Genomic DNA, 25,409 nt, shown 5'->3' with positions numbered 1-25,409 from the left:
TAGAGCTCTCGAATGACCCAACTTCTTTACTTGGCCTGCTAAACTGACATCTGGCTGTCCTTCTGGTGGCCTGCGATTGCAGTGAATAAGAAGTTTTCTTGCTCATTTGGGCCAACTAAGATGATCCAAGGTCAGGTTGTTTATTTCAAATCGTCAAATATACGAAACGTGTATATAGAAATGGTGTCAAATCAGCATTCTTTCGCAAGATATCAAAAATAATCCCCAGCTATTCTGGCGTCATGTTTTAAAACTTACCTCGACTTGTTCAGCTGAGGACAATCCGATAGAGTTAAGCTCTTGGGAAAGTCATTTTTCCTCGTTATTTTATGAAGATCCACCTCCTCTTGACACAAAATTTAGATCTACACTTTTGGGTTATTTCGCAAAGCTAGACCATGATTAAAACTATATCATTATCACGCCAGCTTCTATTCAGGCACATATCTACCATCTTGAACCAGATAAAGTTTTGTTTAGTATATTAAATCCTCGAATAGCTTATTTATGACAATCCAACTAAAGGGGCATCATGCCCTTTAACACCCTCTCCCCCGACTATTGAGGTTTTATATGGTACTTCCAATGGCTTTAAGTTGAAAACACCAATTCTAAGACGTGCAAAGGAATTTAGGTCACTTCTCGCCTCTGAACATGCCTAGATGAATTTTAAAGCGAAAACGAATAAAAATCAAGAATAAATCTCGGCTTGTTTAGTTGATGCAGATCAGTTATTTCAACAGAGATTATTTGAATCAAAGAAGCTGCTGTAAAACGAAGACCAATAATTTAAGCATGAATACGAGTTTATCGAATTGGTTCAATATATATATATATATATATATATATATATATATATATATATATATATATATATATATATATATATATATATATATATATATATATATATATATATATATTTATATATGTTTATATACGTATATATATATATATATATATATATATATATATATATATATATATATATATATATATATATATATATATATATATATATATATATATATATATATATGTATATATTATATACTAGCTGTTGGGGTGGCGCTTCGCGCCACCCCAACACCTAGTTGGTGGGGCGCTTCACGCCCCCCAAGCCCCCCCGCGTGCGTAAGTCGTTACGCGCCATATTTGTTACGCGCCATTGTAGTTGTGTCCCTGTGTCCCACCTGTGAATATAGATAGATTTATATATGTGTTTCAAACTACATAAAAATTGCGAATATACAACATTCTTGGCTTTCCCATTGTCTGTGCACATACAAAGGCGTATGTACTAATAATGACGTCATATGCAAACGCTCTTTTTACAAACAAACAAACATGCATACACACAACTCGTTTTTATACAGATAGATAGATAGATAGATGCAATACAAATTAACTGCTTAAAACTTGCGAATATACAACATTCTTCGCTGTCCAATTGTCGCTGCATATAAATAGATTGTCAGGTTTACCGACCCTCGAACATGCAACGTACAATTGTCCATGGGAAAAACAATCAGTATTAAGATCTATACCACATTTTTCAAATGATTGACCTTGAGCTTTGTTAATGGTGATTGCAAATGCTAATCGAATTGGGAATTGCAATCTTTTAAATTGAAAAGGCAGATCCGTTGGAATCATGGGAATGCGAGGAATAAGAACAGCCTCACCCTCAAAAGGCCCTGTCAAGATTGTGGCCTCTTTTAGGTTTTCCATTGTTTTTTTTTACGGCAAGTCGAGTACCATTGCAAAGCTTTGGTGGGTTTATATTTCTTAAAAGTATTATTGGTACGCCTATTTTTAGTTGTAGCACGTGTGGTGGAAACCCAGAAAGATTTATGGAATTTAAAAATTCAGATGGATAATTGACCGCTTCATTTGGTTCCAAAACTGTGTCGACTGTTTTGTAAAGGACTGCCTGGTCTCGAATCTTGGTCAAAACAATATTGTTGATTTCATGGACGTCTATATTTTTGGGTGCGAGAATCGCTCTTTCACTTAGCCATTTATTATTTTTATAATTTTTTAGAATATTTGGAAATACTTTTTCAATCAATTCATTTTTGGACGTCACTAAATTACAGAAATCAGCAGGTAGTTGTATACGTCCTGAAATTGAGTCTACTGGGAGCTTTCTGTTTCCAATTGCCAGCAATTGATCTGACAATGTTTGACCAGAGTCATCGTTTTGCAATCGGACACGCATATTTGTAGTTAATTTTGATATTTTTACGTGTGCCCATAAATTAGAATTTTTCAGGCAAGCATTCATTTCGTCTGCAGGAGTTGATCTAGGTATTATAGGTAATGTTTGCCTGAAATCTCCCGCAAGCAATATTAATGTGCTGCCAAAGGGTTTCGACTTACCTCTCAAATCTTTCAAGCATTGATCCAGAGCCTCGAGTGATTTTTTGTGTGCTATTGTGCACTCATCCCAAATAATAAGTTTGCATTGCTGCAATACTTTACCCATCCCAGATGATTTGGAAATATTGCACGTGGGAGTTTCTGTAGAATGCAAATTCAGAGGCAATTTCAAAGCGGAATGAGCAATTCCTCCACCAGGCAGCAATGTTGCGGCTATTCCGGACGACGCAATGGCCAATGCTATGTCATTTTTTGATCGAATTGATGCCAGAATCAGTTTTATCACAAATGTTTTACCAGTACCTCCTGGTGCATCTAAAAAGAAAATTTCTCCAACGTTGTTATCGACACAATGCATTATCGTATCATAAATGTCTTTTTGTTCCGACGTTAACTTGGAAATGTTATTTTGTACATACGATGCAGTTATTGATCAACGCGTCATTGATGCAGTTATCCCAGTGTTGGTCATTCTCCAATAAATTCAGAGCTTGGCATGCACTACGGTAAGTGTCATGTATAGTACCGTTTACAGTTCTCAAATACTCAAAGGATGTCGGACCGGGTACTTTCACCAAAAGCAGGCGTAGAAAGAAGCATTCATGTTGATTGGGGTGAACGGTGTAGAGTCTTCCTATCGTGGTATCTTTGAATATGATAGGTTGGCCGTCGACTGACTTACCCTGTTTTCGACGTTCAAATACTTTATTTTTAGTATTCCACGTGTAATACGAAGGCACTTCAGTATACAGCAGTTTTTTTGCAAAAGAATCATTTTTGCAAAGCGAAAAAAAGCTGTTAATGTTGTATCCGGTGGATTAAGGATTCTTTGTTGCACGTTGGTTTCCGTGAAATAAACACGTTGACCATTCTGTAAATGTACCACTAAGTGAACAACAGCTGGACTACGTTCATGTATCGGAAATGAAAGAATTCGCCAAACAGCTTCATTACTGCTTAGGTATCTTCCAGCCTGATATTGTACGATTTCGTCGAAATCTTTGATTTCGGACTGCAAGCCAAAAACTGCCATGTCACTGCCTTTGTTGACGTATTTACATATGTATTTGATTGCCTTTACGGAGTTACAGTATTCAACGTTTTTGTGTGCATTAAATGTTTTTGATAATAATGGGGAATATGGAACAACCCACTGGTTATCTACTTCGATGGTGGTACCGTTACGCTTCTTTATTATTGCTGTTTTACCGCCATCTTCAGTAGATCTTCTTCTATATTGTGGATAACCATCATTGCCAGTAATTGTGTTTGATACTAAAAGTCGAGGATATTGCTTTGTGCACCTTCCTTTGGCCATGCATGGTGAATTTTCGTTCAGTGCACCGCAAGGTCTGTGTATCATATTTTTTACAATAATATCATGTAACCCCTTATCGACATTTTTATCAGGTATTTCAGCGGAAATCACATCATCAATTTCGTTCGAAGTAATTTTTTTATGTAGCCAGATTAGTATATGTGCGTGTGGCAAACCTCGTTTTTGCCATTCCACTGAGTACATCCAGCATCGCACTGACCCAAACACTTCAAGTTTTACTATGTAGTTAATCAGTGATTTCAACTTTTGCCGGAAGACACGGGCCGTAATGTCATGCCTATGAACCGCCGATTGTCCTTGAAGTAAAAGCTGTAGTATCTCGTCCCAAGATTGATTACAAGTAAATCTAATAAATAAATCTGGACGACCATAGAGACGAACATACGCAATAGCATCTTGAGCATATTCATGCATATGACGGGGACTGCCAGCATATGACGAAGGTTAAATTGTTAATCTTCCAACGTTTGTGGTATTACCGTCATTTATAACTGCATCTCGCAAATGAATGTATTGTTCAGAGCGGAGCTTGGTCTGATTCAGGCGGATATATAGCAAACGTTCTGATTCAATTTTAGCATACATATCAACGACAAATTGGTGAAACAATTCACGGCATTTTAAAATATAATTTTCTTCATCCTGCCGAATCATTAGTCTATAGGAATAATTATGCATTGCACTGCATTTCTTATTCATTTCTTTGTTAGTGGCTGGATTCATCAATTTAATATTAAAGTGATAGCCGTCGGCTCCATCCCAAAAAATGATAGGATATTGTAGGGCATCGTAGCATCGATGAGTTTCAGCAATTCTTAACAACTGAGCGTTTCGCTTATGAAGAAGAATAATATCTCGAGGTAAAAACTGATCACCGACCATAACGATTGCCACTTCGTCGATAGTTGGAGCATTGTATCTACGCACATGTTGGCCAGGAGGCGTTTTGTCAGCGAAAATAACAATTTTATGCGTATCAGTAGGCATCAAATCGATGGCTGTTTTGAACAGACGCACTAAATTATTATTTTCGTGGAAAAGATGTTGCAATTGGGAAACGATTGTCCTTTCAACGTTGGGAGAAATTTCGCAACATGCATTCAATTCAGAATTTCCATCACTGATGAACTACAATTGTAAAAATTTATGATTCTCGCCTGAGAATGGTAGAAGGGACCCTGCTCTATGATAAATTTGCCCTTTTACTTTGAAAGTAGACATAAAGTGATCTGGATTTTCGATTTGGGCTCCAAACGACGTCATTTGGAAACATGAGTTGTATTTTCTGATTTGTGACAAAAAACGCTTAGATTCTGACGTAGTTCCAGTAAGGAAAGTCTTCAATGGCTCTGATGGTGCAGCCAATAGAGGAAGTTTAACTTTTCCTGAGGCGCAACACATTCCCATTGTTTCACCATTGAATTTCAAGGCCTTGCAATAGGGACAAATTTTAGACATTGTCCCGATTTGAACACATCTACTCAAGCTATAATCATCGACTGGGTTGTACCTGAATGCCAGGCGATAACTTTCAGGTTGCTCTGATTCCTCGGCACGCTTTCTTTTCTTACTTTCTCTATCAGCAGCAAGCCTGATTTCTTGCTGTTCTTGTGATTCCTCGGCACGCTTTCTTTTCTTACTTTCCCTGTCATCAGCAAGCCGGATTTCTTGCTGTTCTTGTAATTCCTCGGCACGCCTTCTTTTTTCACTTTCTCTTTTAGCAGCAAGTCTGCTTCCGCGTTGCTCTGGTAGTTCCTCGGCACGCTTTCTGTTCTATCTTTCTCTATCAGCCTCAAGCCTGTTTCCTTGCTGTTCTTTTGATTGCTCGGCACGCTTTCTGTTCTTTCTTTCTCTATCAGCCTCAAGCCTGTTTCCTTGCTGTTCTTTTGATTCCTCGGCACGCTTTCTGTTCTTTCTTTCTCTATCAGCCTCAAGCCTGTTTCCTTGCTGTTCTTTTGATTCCTCGGCACGCTTTCTTTTCTGACTTTCTCTATCAGCAGCAAGTTTTTTGGCATAGACTCTTTGAGCATCTTCATCGGCTTTTGCCATTGTAAATGTACCGCTAAGTGAACAACAGCTGGACTACGTTCATGTATCAGAAATGAAAGAATTCGCCAAACAGCTTCATTACTGCTTATGTATCTTCCAGCCTGATATTGTACGATTTCGTCGAAATCTTTGATTTCGGTCTGCAAGCCAAAAACTGCCATGTCACTGCCTTTGTTGATGTATTTACATATGTATTTGATTGCCTTTACGGAGTTACAGTATTCAACGTTTATGTGTGCATTAAATGTTTTTGATAATAATGGGGAATATGGAAAAACCCACTGGTTATCTACTTCGATGGTGGTACCGTTACGCTTCTTTATTATTGCTGTTTTACCGCCATCTTCAGTAGATCTTCTTCTATATTGTGGGTAACCATCATTGCCAGTAATTGTGTTTGATACAAAAAGTATAGGATATTGCTTTGTGCACCTTCCTTTAGCCATGAATGGTGAATTTTCGTTCAGTGCACCGCAAGGTCCATGTATCATATTTTTTACAATAATATCATGTAACCCCTTATCGACATTTTTAACAGGTATTTCAGCGGAAATCACATCATCAATGTCGTTCGAAATAATTTTTTTATGTAGCCAGATTAGTATATGTGCGTGTGGCAAACCTCGTTTTTGCCATTCCACTGAGTACATCCAGCATCGCACTGACCCAAACACTTCAAGTTTTACTATGTAGTTTATCAGTGATTTCAACTTTTGCCGAAAGACACGGGCCGTAATGTCATGCCTATGAACCGCCGATTGTCCTTGAAGTAAAAGCTGCAGTATCTTGTCCCAAGATTGATTACATGTAAATGTAATAAATAAATCTGGACGACCATAGAGACGAACATACGCAATAGCATCTTGAGCATATTCATGCATATGACAGGGACTGCCAGCATATGACGAAGGTAAAATTGTTAATCTTCCAACGTTTGTGGTATTACCGTCATTTATAACTGCATCTCGCAAATGAATGTATTGTTCAGAGCGGAGCTTGGTCTGATTCAGGCGGATATATAGCAAACGTTCTGATTCAATTTTAGCATACATATCAATGACAAATTGGTGAAACAATTCACGGCATTTTAAAATATAATTTTCTTCATCCTGCCGAATCATTAGTCTATAGGAATAATTATGCATTGCACTGCATTTCTTATTCATTTCTTTGTTAGTGACTGGATTCATCAATTTAATATTAAAGTGATAGCCGTCGGCTCCATCCCAAAAAATGATAGGATATTGTAGGGCATCGTAGCATCGATGAGTTTCAGCAATTCTTAACAACTGAGCGTTTCGCTTATGAAGAATAATGTCTCGAGGTAAAAACTGATCACCGACCATAACGATTACCACTTCGTCGATAGTTGGAGCATTGTATCTACGCACATGTTGGCCAGGAGGTGTTTTGTCAGCGAAAATAACAATTTTATGCGTATCAGTAGGCATCAAATCGATGGCTGTTTTGAACAGACGCACTAAATTATTATTTTCGTGGAAAAGATGTTGCAATTGGGAAACGATTGTCCTTTCAACGTTGGGAGAAATTTCGCAACGTGCATTCAATTCAGAATTTCTATCACTGATGAACTACAATTGTAAAAATTTATGATTCTCGCCTGAAAATGGTAGAAGGGACCCTGCTCTATGATAAATTTGCCCTTTTACTTTGAAAGTAGACATAAATTGATCTGGATTTTCGATTTGGGCTCCAAACGACGTCATTTGAAAACATGAGTTGTATTTTCTGATTTGTGACAAAAAACGCTTAGATTCTGACGTAGTTCCAGTAAGGAAAGTCTTCAATGGCTCTGGTGGTGTAGCCAATAGATGAAGTTTAACTTTTCCTGAGGCGCAACACATTCCCATTGTTTCACCATTGAATTTCAAGGCCTTGCAATAGGGACAAATTTTAGACATTGTCCCGATTTGAACACATCTACTCAAGCTATAATCATCGACTGGGTTGTACCTGAATGCCAGGCGATAACTTTCAGGTTGCTCTGATTCCTCGGCACGCTTTCTTTTCTTACTTTCTCTATCAGCAGCAAGCCTGATTTCTTGCTGTTCTTGTGATTCCTCGGCACGCTTTCTTTTCTTACTTTTTCTATCAGCAGCAAGCCTGATTTCTTGCTGTTCTTGTAATTCATCGGCACGCCTTCTTTTTTCACTTTCTCTTTTAGCAGCAAGTCTGCTTCCGCGTTGCTCTGGTAGTTCCTCGGCACGCTTTCTGTTCTATCTTTCTCTATCAGCCTCAAGCCTGTTTCCTTGCTGTTCTTTTGATTCCTCGGCACGCTTTCTGTTCTTTCTTTCTCTATCAGCCTCAAGCCTGTTTCCTTGCTGTTCTTTTGATTCCTCGGCACGCTTTCTGTTCTTTCTTTCTCTATCAGCCTCAAGCCTGTTTCCTTGCTGTTCTTTTGATTCCTCGGCACGCTTTCTTTTCTAACTTTCTCTATCAGCAGCAAGTTTTTTGGCATAGACTCTTTGAGCATCTTCATCAGCTTTTGCCATTGTAAGTTCATTAGTCATTTTAAACTTAAACATTAATAGATTTCTACGTGAACATATGTCTTAAATATCTTAAATGACGTCACCGTCGTAGCAAAAATGACGACAACTAACTTGATGACCTCAGTCAACACAGAAACATGACGTCACCTGACAGACAGACAGACACACAGACAGACAACTTATTTTTATATATATAGATTTCTTGGTGAAAAAGCAAGAAACTTGCTCACAGGTTCCAGTCTCAACTCTTTGTCCATCAACGTCACCACATCAGCCCCCCACCGTTACTGTTGTGCTAAAGAACAGTCTTGCAAGTATTAACGTGCATAAGCCGAAGAACAAACGTAAATTTGTGCAGAAAGCTGGCTGCAGAGATAAAGTTAAAAGATAAAAGAAAAAATGTACTGGTTGATCATTTAATCGATGAAGAGTTTACCATTGTAGCAGTTGCAGCCATCTCCACCCCTCCCCCACATTAAAAATTCGTGCCAGAGCTATTAAAACTGAAGATGCCGGTATTATCTAGATGGATCCCGATTATGATGTCTCCCAGATTCCAAGGCATGATAGTAGCGTTGCAAGTCTGATAAGGTGTGGAAGTTTTAGAATAGTAGAGCGGAACTTTAAAACTAAAGAAGAGTTTGATATCGCAATCAATTTTGACGTCAAGATTGAATATTGCCTTTTCCGAGTGACTCTGTCAATCGAAAAGCATAAGCAGTGCTAAAATTGCCAAGGATTTCGGTATTTTGTAAGGGACTGTAAGAACCCTGTTAAATGTAATAAATGTGGAGGGGATTACACTAACAATAACCAAGCATGATCTTCTCAGATTGTTAAGTACATTAATCGTGGAGGGAATCATCTTAACAATAGCTTGATGTGTCTGGAGCTTAAGAAGTACCTACCTGTTCAAAGGGCCTTGGGAAGATTGAATTCATCCGTCCGTTTTAATTTTTAAGAGATGATGATCTCCAATTCAACCGTGTCCCTTTTTTTTCCAAATTTCAATGATGTTCGTGACAAGCTTCTAACTCTCAAAAGACTGATTAGTAGTTATGAAATTGTGTGCATCAATGAAAACCTTCTAAGTGCTTATAATGTCCCACAGCTAGAGCTCCCGAATGACCCAACTTCTTTACTTGGCCTGCTAAACTGACATCTGGCTGTCCTTCTGGTGGCCTGCGATTGCAGTGAATAAGAAGTTTTCTTTCTCATTTGGGCTAACTAAGGTGATCCAAGGTCAGGTTGTTTATTTCAAATCGTCAAATATACGAAACGTGTATATAGAAATGGTGTCAAATCAGCATTCTTTCGCAAGGTATCAAAAATAATCCCCAGCTATTCTGGCGTCATGTTTTAAAATTTACCTCGACTTGTTCAGCTGAGGACAATCCGATAGAGTTAAGCTCTTGGGAAAGTCATTTTTCCTCGTTATTTTCTGAAGATCCACCTCCTCTTGACACAAAATTTAGATCTACACTTTTGGGTTATTTTGCAAAGCTAGACCATGATTAAAACTATATCATTATCACGCCAGCTTCTATTCAGGCACATATCTACCATCTTCACTGTTCCCACCATCTATACTAATAATACTACCAAGGTAACTGAAGCTCCCAACCTGATCAATTTTTTCGTTACCTAATGTCACCTGTTCATCTTCACTTATTCCTAGCCTTAGTGACTTAGTCTTCTTAACATTAATTTTCAAGCCTATTTTAGCACCCTGACCTTTAAAAATTCATTCATTTTGGTCACACTTTCATCTAATATGCTTGAATCATCAGCATTATCTAAGTCCAGGAGCGTTCTTCCTCCCCATTTGATTCCATGGTCTCCAATTGCCTTTCCTGTGCTCCTTAAGACGAAGTCCATCAAAATGATCCATATAAAGGGGGATAGAACACAACCCTGCTTAACTCCTGATTTAATACAAAACCAGTTGCTAACCTCATTTCCTACCTTAACCGCAGCAGTATTATTCTCGTACATAGCGCAGATCACTTTAATGTATTTTTCTGTTATACCATATAACGATAAGACCTTTGTTAACGCTGGTCTATCAACAGAATCTAAAGCTTGCTCAAAATCGATAAAACTAAGGACCAGAGGTGTTTGACAACGAAGGGACTTTTCAATTATTAACCTAAGAGTGTAAACATGGTCGACACATCCTCTACCTTTCCTAAAACCGCATTGTTCTTCCCTTAAAACTTTGTCTACAGCATGTCTCAGTCTAAAGAGTATCATATTACTCAGTAATTTGCTGCCTACAGAGACCAGACTAATGCCTCGATAATTACGACACTCACTCTTGTCACCTTTCTTATACAGTGGTTTAATTAATGTTTTCCTAAAATCATTGGGTACTTCCCCTTTTTCAAAAATCATGTTCATAATCTTCAGTAGCTTATTCCTAACCTCAGAGCCACCATATTTAAGGAACTCATTAATCATACTATCAGCACCTAGGGCCTGGGGAACGAATATAAGAAAGCAGAATAGGCCTATGGTGAAAAGCTCGAGAATTAACAGGCCCTCAACGCTCCACGACTTTCCAGATAAGGACGGAAGAGGGAATACACGTCACGGCAAATGATGTAAATGAGTGGTTCTCAGAAATTTGCAGTTGTAACCTGAGAGCTGAAACAAAAACTTTTGCCTCGATGTTGCTGAAATTCCTCTAATGCTGCCTCTAGAAGTCTTCTAGGTCCTAGAAAAAGTTTCTACACGTAAACCAACCCACCCAGCGGATCCGCCACCAACTCTGTTCAAAGAAAAGGCCATTTACTTATTAGAACCCATTGCTTATGTTGTATAACAATATATACAAACATGTAGCTTTTGATAATGGTGGTTGCCAAGTGTATTTTTTGAAATCTAGTTTTTAACAAGATTCGTGACTGTATTCTTGTAAAGTTGCTCATTTATATCTTCTGAGAATAGAAATCGGATCTGAGGATTCTCCGGAAGATATGGGCAAGCAAATATAACTATGGGGCAATTATAACATCATAATACTATGTGTTATTTCAGCGGTGTCTGACTCTTGGTCAAGGATTTCAGCTAGTTGCTCTGGATCTTCATTTTTAGTTTGCAAATAAATTCAATAAAATTTTATCTGTAATAGAACTAACAAGGTTGCCATAAAGTCACTATAGGAGGTTCTGCATATTTATCTCTTTTCAATGTCTTTTTTATATTGTCTAGTATACTATCGTTATTTTTTTCTTGCTTCATGTGGTAAATACTTCAGTTTATTGACTTTTCTACTTTTTTCATCTTTTTTTTCGCTAATGAGGTGACTTGAAATTGTCAGTTGAAGATCTTTATCAATGGTAATTTTAAACGCGTTTTTTTTTCGGTTACTATTGGCCATTGTTCGTTTTTCTACCAATAACAATGTACCAATATTTAGTGTCAAGGCAGATCGAGATAAAAGTCACCATTCTTTAATAAGCTAGAAATAGCAAATGTTTCTTACTTACGTGTTTTTTTATAACCATTTTTTTTGTAGCTTTTGGTTACTATGAACATCTGTTGGTCATTTACTGCGCAATAAAATGTAGGCCTCGCATAAATATATATATATATATATATATATATATATATATATATATATATATATATATATATATATTACAACTGAGGTCATCAAATAATTTTATTACAACTAACTTCATCAAATAGTTTTACTACTACGGTTTGCTCCTATTTTAATGGATTACAGCATATTTGCTGTTAGAAGCAAATGCCACGTAAATTTCAGAGTTTTTGTCTTTTATTTTTGTTTGAGTGTGTCTTCGCATCCGTAATCCGACAGTTTCGTGGGTGGTTTTTTCAACAGAGCAAAAAGTAAATAAATTGTCACTCCTTAAATAGACCTGGAAAATGAAAAAAGATTTTATTTTAGGAAAATCCATGTCAGCATCCAATTATAATATTAAAAGACGTTCCAATTATCAATCTCAAGTCTTTAGTACATTTCATGTTATGGCCAAGTGATGGTAGAACAAGAGCGAATTCCAAGATTGTTAGATGCAGCACAGGTATTGGAGGTCAGAGGCTAATGTGATTTCGGAAGTGTACATGATCTGATTAGAAAATATGTATCTTTACTATAGTAGTCTTCTTGTGCATGCCCTCATCATTATCAATCAATATATCATTCTAGCGTTTAATCGAGTGATATAAAGTTAGTTCATGCAAGGGATTGTTAGGCTTCCTGTTCTTGCTAGAAGCCCCCCCCCCCCCAATGACGCCTTTGTTTTCTATATTTCGTCCCGTTAAGTATATGGGGCTGATTATCCGTGATTTCTTTCTAACTTCAATATAGCTTCTACAAAGCAAACACCAATAAAATTCCTAAATACAATTCTATTCTTCGCCCATTTTTCGTTTCTACGAACAGAGGATCGGGATTAAGAAACTGCTTGTGCCAAAAATGTTTTTTTTCAGCTTTGTGTGAATTAAAAGCAGTTTATTTGTATTGTCTTTTTGTTGCTTCCATTTCTATTGTCGAAAATTGAATTGGGGCCATCTTGAATGTTTCTTTACATTCATGATACAAAGAGCAATTTTATAGATTAAAATTGTAACTGATTGATTATAACGCAGTGAATTACTTATAGCCAGTATTTTATCCAGTTCTGACTCAAAACGATGAAATAAAGCCCGCCGAAAGTCGGGCCAGGTTCTTGGGGGAAAGGTGTCCGCTGTAACATCCATAAAAGGTATTTTTAGGCACTAGACCATCTGATGGTTGATTCAGTTATACAATGCCAGGGCAAACTTTTTTCTTATTTGAATTGGAATCTTTTAGGCGAATGTTACAGCAGACAATTCGATCTTGATTCTATGTAAATTAGCTTGATTGTGTCTTTAGTTTTTTAACCCTTAATTTTTCTTAGAACGGTACTACATCAACAGATGAAATGAACCTCAGGCATGCTTCGGGTCAGCCAGCTTCGGGTAAGGCTCCTAGGAAATTACCATGCACTGCTTTTACTTTCATAAATGGAATGAAATGTATATCAACCCTTCATATCCCAACCATGATGAAATGGGCCAAAATTGCCTCATCTGCAACTACATATAAAGGCATACCCATTGGTAAGAACTATACTGACTCCCGATTAACATGCTAATCTCAATAGTTTTGCCTTTTTTGAATTGCTAATAGCGAATATCTGGACGAAGTACATTGAGAAAATGCCTGATTTTAATCTTCTTCCACGGCCACCCCCCCCCCCCCTTTCTCTTCAAAGGGTTTGCTGTATCCAGCTGTACTCTGTATTCAAGAATTTGTGTGAGAATTAAGTTTTCAAAAAGAATGAAAGTTCTTAAACCGAACTGGCCAGGCATGACAATAAACAACAAAGAGAGAAAAAACTTTACAAAAGAATTCAAATAAACTTCAAACGAGACGACGGCCAGTAGAAAGGAGAGACTAAAACACCGCGGATATTTCGCCTGTATCCAAACAAGGCGTCCTCAGCACAAGATAAAAAACTAAACTAAAAACAAATAAAAACCACCACCAATAACAATAAATACAATTGTCGCTACTTATCCGCGTAGAGAAAAGCAGCTATTTGAGTTACTTCAATGAGGATCAAAGAGCAACTGAGGAAAAATTATGAAAATTGAAGCTTAATTAATTATTCTGTCGTGAAATAATCCTCTTGTAAACTAATATTGAAGCAACTCTTTTTGGTCTAGTAGGTAATCTTGTCCCATGGTGATTGTGTAAAATTTTAATTCCCTTATTGATTATTTGCTCATTTTCAAAAGAACATCATAAATTGGGTCAATATTCAAATTCCCTGTGTCTCTATTTATTGAAATATTAGCAAATATATGTTTCTTAATTTCTATAGCCTCCCTCGCCCACTGAGAAAAACCTCTATCATTAGAAATAGCTGTAGTCTCATCAAATTGTATAAAATGTTCGGGATAAAAGAATGTATGTTCAGCTAGAGCCGAAACAAAAGTTTCCGGAGGCTTTCTTAATTGTAGGGTTTTTTCTATTAATTTGCGATGCTCAATAAGTAAATTGTTGGTGAGTTCTACCAATATTAAACTTTCCACAGGAACAAGGAATTTCATGCATTCCACTTACTAAATCTCTCCGGGTTAAATCCTTCCCAGAATTAAGAAAACTACCTAATGATTGGACTGATTGGAAACAAGTATCAATGTTATTTTTACTTAAAATTCGTTTAAGCATCTCTCCCAAAGTAGGTACATAAGGTAAAGAAATGAAACTTTTCGGTAAGTTTAATTCTGTGCACTGTGAAACCACAATAACCCTATTGTTGTGTTTAATACGTCTATTTTTATTACTTTATCAATGAATTTAATCGGGTAGCTATTACAAAATAAAACATCCCTCAAATACAACAATTCAGAATCTAAAAACTCCCGGGAACAAATTCTGAAAGCTCTATCCACCAGTGCAATCACAACTCCTCGTTTCACTGAAATAGGGTGGCACGAGTGAAAGTTTAAATACCTATCACTGTGAGTAGGCTTTCTATATACTGAAAAAAGTAAATGGAACTCACTTTTAATCAATAAAATACCAAGAAAAGGTAGTTTATCATCTTCTTCAAACTCCACTGTAAATTTTACGTTTTTGTCAGAACTATTTAAATGTTTATGGAAAAGGTCTAAAGACTCTAAACCGTGTTTCCAAATGCAAACCACATCATCCATGAATCTGCTCCAGAAACAAGGAGAGAGCCTAAAACTGTGTATGGCGGAGGCTATAATAGATTCCATGAAGAGATTTGTCAACAAAGGGGAGAGAGATGCCCCCATAGCTAAACCAAACACCTGTTTGTAAAATTCACCTCTAAAACCAAAATAAAGAGAATGTTCATTTGCAAGGATAACAAATATTTATGGGACGGAGGGTGACTCCCGTCTTAGGAATCTTGGGTAGACCATAGATCTTTGGTGCGGAACAATCTCTTGGACAAAATTTATTATAAAATTGTGGGGTAATGTGTAAATTATTTTTTAGCGACTCCAATTCCTTTCTAATCGACTTTACATATTTATCCGTAGGATCGAAATCCAATTTCTCGTAAATAGTGGTATCCGAAATGATTGTACTCATTTTACGATCATAATCATCAGTCCCCATAATTACAATAGTATTGCCTTTATCTGCTCTAGTGATAGTAAGGGCCTTATCCTTTTTCAAATCAGAAAGTATTTTAATGTCATTTTTTGTTATATCATTTTCGATTTTTTTTTTCATGTTAAAAGTCTTAAGTTTCCTTACGATTTCAGCTCTAAGTTCTTGAGGAGCTTCGACTTTATCAATAGAAGCCATAATTCTTGACTCTACCTTATAAATTATTTTTGAATAAGAATTTGGGGTTGGAAAACAAAATCTAAAACCCTTCGACAAAACTGCCTCTTGTTGACTGCTAAGGGGAGTAATTAGTCTTATTTCTTAGTCCCGGTATGTTATCTCTGTGCACTTTCATGATAGTACAACTCATATACAATTGCCACTGATTTCACATATTCAAATATGAAATCTTACCCTGCAATCATAACTCCAAAAGAGGGAAACCGAACTAAAATAAATTGAAATGTAAAAAAGGTATTATCAGATGTTGAAATCCATACAGATCGTTTGTATTCATATTATTTCAAAACAAGTTTAATATCTATTTAAATTTGAGGTTTTTGTTAGAAGGTGTACAAGAGAGAGGGAGCATAAATTTATTTTTTATTGCGTTATCCACAGAAGTGCCACCCTGGCCAGCATCGTATATGCAGGGTGGCCATTTAGAGCCTTAGTCATTATATTCTATTGACCTGAGTTTTCTTGAGAATAGTTTGTCTTCTTTTTCTTTTAGGCGTTGGTATCTTCGGAGCAGGAGTGTCAATGCTCATTTATCATTATGATAGCATTCCTCAGTTGAGGCAGGTTGTCGAGGAGTTGAAAAGATTAGAGGTAATATTTACCATATTATCCAATATTTATTATACTACAAAACGTTTTCTTTTGTTTACATAGAAAACATAGGTTCCTAAAACAACTAGGTGGGAAAAATGAGCACAAGTCTTAGATGCGTGATTGACATGGCCAGAACGGATCCGCTCTCTGTGGGGGAGTTTGGAGGATTGATTCTGAAAAATAAAAAAAAATGAGGTAATTTTAATTGACGAAGGAGTGATCGGATCGTAATGAAATTTCACATTTAGAAGGATTTTGTAACTCAAATCTCTGATTTTAAATTTCGATCAGATCCAGTGTCATTGGAGGGGGGCGGATATCTTTGAAAACGCTGAGACTGGAGAGATCAGGATGAAACTTGGTAGGAAGAATAAGCTCAAGTTCAAGATACGTGACTGACATAACTGGAACGGATGCGCTCTCTTTGAGGGATTTGGGGCTCTGGGGGGGTGTTGTTGGGTAATTCGAAAAAATTAGAAAAAATGAGGGATTTGTAACCTACGAACATTAATCAGATCTTAATGAAATATGGTATTCAGAAGGATCTTGTGCTTTAGAGCTTTTACTTAAATCCCGACCAAATCTATTGAAATAAAAAAAAAATGGAAGTTTATATTTGTATTCTGACTGACAAAAATAAAGATAATGACGCCAGTAGTAAGAGCTATGAAAGTATATTCTCTGTGGAAAAAGAAACCATTGAGGCCGAAAGCCGTCGTGACGCAAGACTGTCATCTGCAAATGCTGATATAGATGAACAAAAACTGTGTGATAGAATGTGCTGAAGGAATTATATCAGTTGAAGTTAGTCTAATGCTATTTCTGAAAATGCCAGGTGTGAAAATACAACTTCAGCTGGGAATACCCAAAGATGAGATACTTCTAGTTTTTGATAGCAAACAGGTTGGGAACGACAACAAAATACCAGATTATAATTGCTGAGATTTTTTTATCGAAATGACATATCTTTCTTACCTTTATTAGGGTGAAATTTCAGGAAATATCGAGAGATATGTTGAATCAAATCAAAAGCCAATATGTGCATTAGTTTACTTAGCTAATGAATTGATTATTAACTGCTTGAATAACGCTTAATATTCTGTAGATACGTTTTCTACTGCATTCTAATTATAATGAAAATTTACAGGCTGATCAAGGCACCCTTTCAAAACTGTGGAGTGGGATTTGGCAAGTAGTTTGCACTGTGACCGGTACCGTTTTAGTGTTTGAGGTTACGTCTGGCCCTAGGTATTTTTTCCTATAACTATTCTTATTATTTTCTTACTGCTTATACCGATTTCTGAGTATATATAATTCATTATACTGCTAATGCTTATTAATGATCATCCTTTATCGCTACTACTTTAGTTTAATTTCTATTTTATTGTTTATCGCTACTGCTAGTTTAATTTCTATTTTATTGGTTAATTCAAACGGGGGACGTATTTCCTTTTTTGTATTATCCGCTTATGCAAAAAACAAAAAAAAGGAGAATGAACATTGTTCTTTAATACTTTGTGTTTGCTGCTAAGACTAAGAGTATTTTCACACTACTTAAATAGCGAATTAAAGTGATAGATGTCTCTTCTGGAAACAGTTTTTTTTTTCATTAACGTGAGTTTCCCAGGAGTGTGTTTGTCTAAGGAGCAAGTGTTTGGGGTTCAGTTCCCCCAAAGTGATGTTCCTTAGTTACAATATATCTAAATATGAGTTTTTAATTTTGCAAAGGCTCTTCTTGTCGTTTCAAGTAATTTTTCAATTGAAATTTACTGCCTGAAATGTTCTTATCAATTCTTGTGTGAGTGTAAAGATTGCCAATTAAAAAAATTATGCATACCATCTGATGACTTGTGCTAGGTTTGGTTGGCTAAGAAGCGTTCGAAGATACACACCAAGTAGCGGACAGTAGAGACCCTTTAATTGGGTGTCTATAAAGAAAGAGAATTGGCACTTATGGACAAGCTCGCACCCAGATGGGTGTTAAGGGATTTGAACCCCCACCGAAACGTTTGGCTGACTTATAAAAATGGAAGAAAAATGAACAAAAACCAGTTTATCCTTTTTAAAAGTTTTTGTAACTCCTCGACAGAAGGATTTTCTATGGCAAATTTTACGCAAAAATTGGGGAGGAATTTTCTGTCAAGATTTGAAAAATAAGCAAAAATTTAATATATAAAACAAAGTTTCAAACTTATGGCAAACCTAAGCCATTTAAATATGAATAGGGCTGTTCCTTCCTCAACCTTTGCTTTTTAAGCTAAAGTTTTCTTTTTCCTGTCTCAGTCCTTTAAGATTGATCTCTGGAATACATGTGGCGTAGAGTTCGAAGTATTTTTTTTAACGAATTTTTAGAGTGAAGATTGAGGATTGGGCTACCCTGCTAAATTTCGAAATAACTTCGGGTCATCTGAAATTTTCGCTTGCAGTTGAAAAAATTCTGTAAAAAAAAAATTCTTCATTTGATTATTGATTATTCCTTAAAACCAACCGGTTACTAACTCCAAATTATAAGGCAAAGGGTTGTGTGTTTGTTATGCATAATACCTGAGCTGTTAATAGACCCCAAATATTATGTCATTGTCAAACAAATCAACAGTATTGATTCAGAGTTCAAAGTGTCAACATCTAAATCGGATACTGCTTGGACATTATTAATTCATTAAGTGTTATGTGAAGAAACAAAAAATTTCGCAATAGAGATTATAGTGATGCATAATCTCTACTTATACTTACTGACCTACCTATTAAAGATATTGCACTGTCGATTATTAATTCAGTAGGTTTTTTATCTTAAGATTTATATCATGTTGCAATAAGATACGATTATTTTCAATTGTGAAGTGAGAGCTGGTAGGATGGTAATCAAGCAATGACAGGCACTATCTTTGTTTGTCCGGTGTTGAGCATTTTGCAGCAGCATATAGCGAAACATAAGGACTGAATCTTTCAAATTGCTGCAGAGTTTATTTTTTGAAAAGATGTAATTAAGAATGCGATCGAGACGTGCAAAAAGGCTTTTCAAGTGGATATTTTTGAAAAGCGAAGAGGTTGCTATATCTTTGCCATCAGATATTTACAAACTAATTAGTGGCTTAGTGCAACAAGATGAACCTCCACCGCTTTTTGTCATTATAGACCCATCGGATTTGCCATCGTTTCTAAATGATGCTACTAGGATTGTGGCGTCACGCCTAAACGAGTGTATTCGTATTCTAAATTTCTTGGTGAAAAAGCAAGAAACTTGCTCACAGGTTCCAGTCTTAACTGTTTGTCCATCAACGTCACCACATCAGCCCCCCACCGTTACTGTTGTGCTAAAGAACAGTCTTGCAAGTATTAACGTGCATAACCCGAAGAACAAACGTGAATTTATGCAGAAAGCTGGCTGCGCAGATAAAGTTAAAAGATAAAAGAAAAAATGTACTGGTTGATCATTTAATCGATGAAGAGTTTACCATTGCAGCAGTTGCAGCCACCTCCACCCCTCCCCCCACATTAAAAATTCGTGCCAGAGCTATTAAAACTGAAGATGCCGGTATTATCTAGATGGATCCCGATTATGATGTCTCTCAGATTCCAGGGCATGATAGTAGCGTTGCAAGTCTGATAAGGTGTGGAAGTTTTAGAATAGTAGAGCGGAACTTTAAAACTAAAGAAGAGTTTGACATCAAGATTGAATATTGCCTTTTCCGAGTGACTCTGTCAATCGAAAAGCATAAGCAGTGCTAAAATTGCCAAGGATTTCGGTATTTTGTAAGGGACTGTAAGAACCCTGTTAAATGTAATAAATGTGGAGGGGATTACACTAACAAGAACCAAGCATGATCTTCTCAGATTGTTAAGTACGTTGATTGTGGAGGGAATCATCGTAACAATAGCTTGATGTGTCTGGAGCTTAAGAAGTACCTCCCTGTTCAAAGGGCCTTGGGAAGATTGAATTCATCCGTCCGTTTTAATTTTTAAGTGATGGTGATCTCTAATTCAACCGTGTCCTTATTTTATCCAAATTTCAATGGTGTTCGTGACAAGCTTCTAACTCTCAAAAGACTGATTAGTAGTTATGAAATTGTGTGCATCAATGAACACCTTCTAAGTGCTTATAATGTCCCACAGCTAGAGCTCTCGCATGACCCAACTTCTTTATTTGGCCTGCTAAACTGACATCTGGCCGTTCTTCTGGTGGCCTGCGATTGCAGTGAATAAGAAGTTTTCTTGTTCATTTGGGCCAACTAAGGTGATCCAAGGTCAGGTTGTTTATTTCAAATCGTCAAATATACGAAGCGTGTATATAGAAATGGTGTCAAATCAGCAATCTTTCGCAAGATATCAAAAATAATCCCCAGCTATCGAATTGGTTTTATTATATGAGTTTATCGAATTGGTTTTATTGTATATATATATATATATATATATATATATATATATATATATATATATATATATATATATATATATATATATATATATATATATATATATATATATATATATATATATATATATATACGCATATATATATATTTAGCAATTTTATAAGACGCCAAGTCCTTGAAGGCTCACTCACTTTCTAAAATCGTGCACACCGGGAGAGACGAGTTTGTTTTTTTCAAAACAAGAATTATGCTGCACATTTGAACTGAATACAAATTTTTGAATGCACTAATCTGTTTTCTGTATTTCTAGCTTGCTCAAAACTTTTTTTTTAACTTTTAAAACTGGAAACTTAAGACATAAAAGAAAAAAAGTGCAGTCTAAAATCATATTTCAAATTTCTGTTCATTTTTAATTCGTACCATTTTTCCCTTGATTGTAAGTTGAGAGTTTCTTAGTAGTAGCAGTTGTAGTAGTTGTGTTGTGCTTCGTCTTATAGCCATTTTTTTGTCCTTTCTCGATTTTGTCCTTTCTTTTTCTTTTCTTTTTTACTATTTAAATTTAACTAGGAGACGCCTTGTTATTTGGGGTGCTATTATTTTCTAATACGTATTAAAGCTATCTCTGTTCTTTTATTTTAGTTCAAGAAGAAAAAGCGAAAAACTGACAAGTAACTGCTGATAAAAGAATGAAAACTGCAACACGATTTAATACCGAATATTTTGAATTCTCATTCGGTATAATTTTTCACAGATAAAAGAATACTCTTGAAATTCAATAGTAAACACTCGTTAAAAAATAACCACTTGTACGAGTTGGATGAAATACTCATCTGAGTGACAGAGTTTACAATATCAGTTGACATTTATGAATATGTCACCTACAGAAATAATTATAATAAAAGCCTTAAAACATGTGTCTTGCGAGGATAAGAGTTCAGTCTTGTTCAAGCACCTGGTTGTGTACTGCCTGCTTTTTCCCTAACAAAATCTCATAGGAAACATGTTAAATGGGCCTAACTGCTGTCCAAAATTAATGCATTCTAGCAAAAAAAAGAGATGATTTTGAGCTCAATTCGCCATCTATAGTTTCTATCCTATTGCATAGGCATAAATCTTTGGCTGGGGTGAAAAATAAAATGAGCTTTGCAGAATCAGAACCTTTTCCGTATTTTGGAGAATCCTCTAAATCTTGTCCCCTAAATCTTTGTTTATGAACCCTATATTTTCTTCTGTGCATAATTGCATCTATAAAATCGAAATTAAATAGAACTAACAAGATTCTTCTAAGGAGGGGGGGGTGTCAAATCCTTCAAACCGAATTCTTGTTCTCATTTTTTCCCATGATTTCCTAGGGTATTTTGGCTATTGCATAGTCCACGAGATCAACGAATTTATGGCAAGTCTTTTTCATTTCTCTTCTTTCAAACATGATATTTGCTGTTATTTCCTACGTGACCCTATAACTTAAAATAGTGATTTGCCTGGACTTTTTTTGGAGTGCGCTGTGAACTTGACAATTAAACAGAATAGATCTTTGGCCAGGGCCAAAAACAAAATGCGCTTTGTAGTATCAAAACCTTTTCCGTATTTGGGAGAATCCTTCTGAATCTTATCCCCTAAATCTTTGTGTATGAACATTGAAGTCTATATTTTTTTTCTGTGTATAATTGCATCTATGAAATATAAAGTAGGTGGAAATAACAAGATTATTCTAAAGGGGGGGGGGGTAAAATCCTTCAAACCGAATTCTTGTTCACATTTTTTCCTATTATTTTCTAGGCTATTTTGGATTTGTATTAAGCCCCTTCCCGTCATCTCCCCTACGTGCAGATAAAATCCTCTTGTACCAAGGTTTAAAACTAATAAAGCAAAAAAAATTTGATGTTATGTGTTTTGCCTCTAAAAGCAAAGCAATCCAGGTATAACCGGCTAGTCTAAGATTAATTTACAACTTGCTACTATTTTTAGTTTAGGCTTCATTATCAAACAGTTCGTTGTAACGAACTGTAGTATGGAACGACCCGGCTCAATAGTAACCGAAACCCTAAAAAAATGGAATTTTAATACCAAGAGTTACATCAAAAGAATTGCATTTCGTGCTGATTTTAAACATATAAGTTTCATCAAATTTTAGTCTTATCCATAAAAGAAATTTGGTCTTATAAAAAAATAGGGAAAAACACCCCCTAAAAAACATAGAATCGTAAAGAAAATCACACCATCAGGTTCAGCCCATCAGAGAACCCTACTGTAGAAGTTTCAAGCTCCCAACTAAAAAAAAAATGAATTTTTTGCCTGAAAACCGATCAAGGATATGTGTTTATTTATTTGTTTTTGTTTTTTCCCAGGGGTGATCGTATCGACCCAGTGGTTCTAGAATGTCGCGAGAGGACTCATTCTAATGGAAATTAAAAGTTCTAGTTGCCTTTTTAAGTAATCAAAGAATTGGAGGGCAACTAGACCTCCTCCCTCTCTTCTTTTTGCGTCGAAATTTTCCGATTAAAACTATGAGAAAGCCATTTAGCCAAAAAAAATTAATATGCAAGTTTCGTTTTAATTATTTGTGTGTGGAGAGCAAAAATCAAAATATGCATTAATTAAAAAAGTTTATAAATTAAATAAGAAACAAGCATTTTAGCTGCAAGTAAGGAGCTACATTAAAACTTAAAACGAACAGAAATCATTCTGTATATAAAAGGGGTTGACCCCTCCTCAACGCCTTGCTCTTTACGCTAAAGTTTTTTAACTGTTTCAAAAAGTTGAGTTGTGAGAAAGAGTCAAACTTTAGAGTAGAGCCAGGCGTTGAGGGGGGGGGTCATTCCTTTTCATATACAGAATAATTTCTGTTCGTATTAAATTTTAATGTAGCTCCTTTCTTGCAGTTAAAACAAAACTTGTTTTTTTATTTAATACCATCCTAGAGGGATTTTTCTTTTCGGGACACTTCAAAAAAAAAAGTACAACTTAAAAAAACGTCTTTCTTTTTAGGCAGTAAGAAGTGCCTGTCCAAGGAAGGGAGTGTCATATCAGAAGAAGAAAAAGAACCAAGATCTCTGCAGATTTTTTTTTTTTTTTTTTTTTTTTGTGAAGATGAAAAAGTAGAAGGTTTTAATTGAAAAATTTTACGAAATAAAATTGAATTGTTGAAAATCTTGCCTTAAGGTAACTAAAGCTTTATGCAAGCTAATTTAATTATGTTTGAATTATCTAATATCGATCTCTGTCAATTATTAGTGACCTGTGACACACTGTTTATTTTAGGCCGTCTTACATCCCCTTGAGTACTGTGCTTGACAGCTGAACAGTTTAGCATGGTTGGAGGCGATTTATTCTGTGGGTTCGCTTCTGTGGTAGAATCAGAATCTTAAGTGCACTTAATTTGTTTATGCACTTATTCTACTTACAAACTTACACCTTCAATATAGCACTCCAGCAAGCAAGCTTTCAATTTAAGGAAAGCACAATTTAAACAGCTAATGCAATAGGCTCCAAACTAAACGAAGCTCTGACTTGTATACCAAGAAATTTTAAGTTTTTTTTTCTAAGACTTGGGTACCCGTCTCAAGCTTTGTTCGTAGGGAGTCCCAAAGTATCTGGTTGTCATTTCACTTATTTTAGTTGCTCAGAATACAAACACTTGCTACATTTTTTCTAAGACTTGATATGGAGATAAACAACGATTTGAAACCTTGTGTTATAAGTTCAGCGCTAATAATAATCCGTTTGTATCGACTTGGATCATTAGAATGTTATTATTCTGTTGGACCTCTGAGTGAATGGTTTAAATTTTCTGTTGAAGTGGTTCAGAGGTTGAAGATAACTGTATCTTATAGCAAAAAAAAGGTTGATTGTCTCCTACCTGTCCATGCTCTTAAAATTATTACCAAAATTGAGGATTAAGTGCCTCAAAAGTTGAAGTAATGAGTCAAAAATGAAGTAATGAGAAACAGCTGAAGTAGTGAGTCGCAGCCTCAAGGAACAACCACTCCAGAAACAATATTAGGGGAGAATCAGTGGCGGTTATAGGCGTGGGCTAGGGAGGGAAGCTGCTCTCCCCCCCATGCAGTTTTTCTGACATTAAATTCCGTTTATTTTATGTTTTTACGGGTATACCTCTCTCCACCCAGGTTATGAGGCCTAAAACTGTTACTGGGATGTGCCCAGAGGATCGCCCTCTTTGAAGCTGAAGAGTTATGGAAGCATCTAGAAAATGGAAGTACACTTAACGTTTAACAATAAATTTACTTTTAATCTTCTTTTCTCGAAATATTGATAAATTGTGATTTTTGTAAGAATCTCTTGTACATGTTAAACTGTGTTTCCATGCTTAATTAAAAAATTAGAACCCAAGACAACTTTCCTGAGGAATGTTTATTTAGGCATATGGTTAGTTCAGTAGTTCAAGTTAGCAATAAATCTTCTTTGCCCTTTTTATTTATTTTTCGCTTTGTTTTTTTATTTACGCTTTTATTGCTTCTGCAACTCAAATTATGTCTGCTGACTAGTTTTACCAATCAATAGCCCCCCCCCCCTTTGCTTCTACTGGCCTAAAATCATGCTTTAACTATTCAAACCTCTTCCACCTCCAAGACCAGATTTTTGACGATATGCCAGGGTCTCAAAAATGATTCGGGCATCGCACCTTTCACAAGTTCTGAATGGCAGTTGGGAATTGGAGATTATGCAGCAATCGAAAGGAAATCTATATTATCGGTGATTCTTTTAATTTCTCGACTGTGTGGCAATAGAGGTCTAATTTAATCGGCCTACCT

General features: G+C 36.0%; 1 protein-coding gene across 4 annotated transcripts in view; it reads left to right on the top strand.

Annotated features, from left to right (window-relative positions):
• The window catches only part of LOC136042322 (uncharacterized), a 51,788-nt gene extending 28,001 nt beyond the window's left edge, over nt 1-23,787 (top strand). For 2 of the 4 annotated variants that reach the window (XM_065727271.1, XM_065727275.1), the window contains one exon: nt 23,626-23,787. In XM_065727271.1, coding sequence (XP_065583343.1) covers nt 23,626-23,739 — 114 coding nt within the window. In that variant the 3' untranslated portion in view covers nt 23,740-23,787. Of the gene's footprint in view, nt 1-13,196; nt 13,399-16,163; nt 16,262-23,625 lie in introns of all 4 variants that reach the window. The other 2 variants (XM_065727273.1, XM_065727272.1) reach the window with 2 other exon arrangements.
• The last annotated feature ends 1,622 nt before the right edge of the window (nt 23,788-25,409 follow it).

This window comes from Artemia franciscana, unplaced genomic scaffold, assembly GCF_032884065.1.
Source record: "Artemia franciscana unplaced genomic scaffold, ASM3288406v1 Scaffold_1097, whole genome shotgun sequence".
Lineage (NCBI taxonomy): Eukaryota > Metazoa > Arthropoda > Branchiopoda > Anostraca > Artemiidae > Artemia > Artemia franciscana.
The sequence above is the reverse complement of the archived record's forward strand: the minus strand, read 5'-3'. Positions and strand labels throughout refer to the sequence as shown.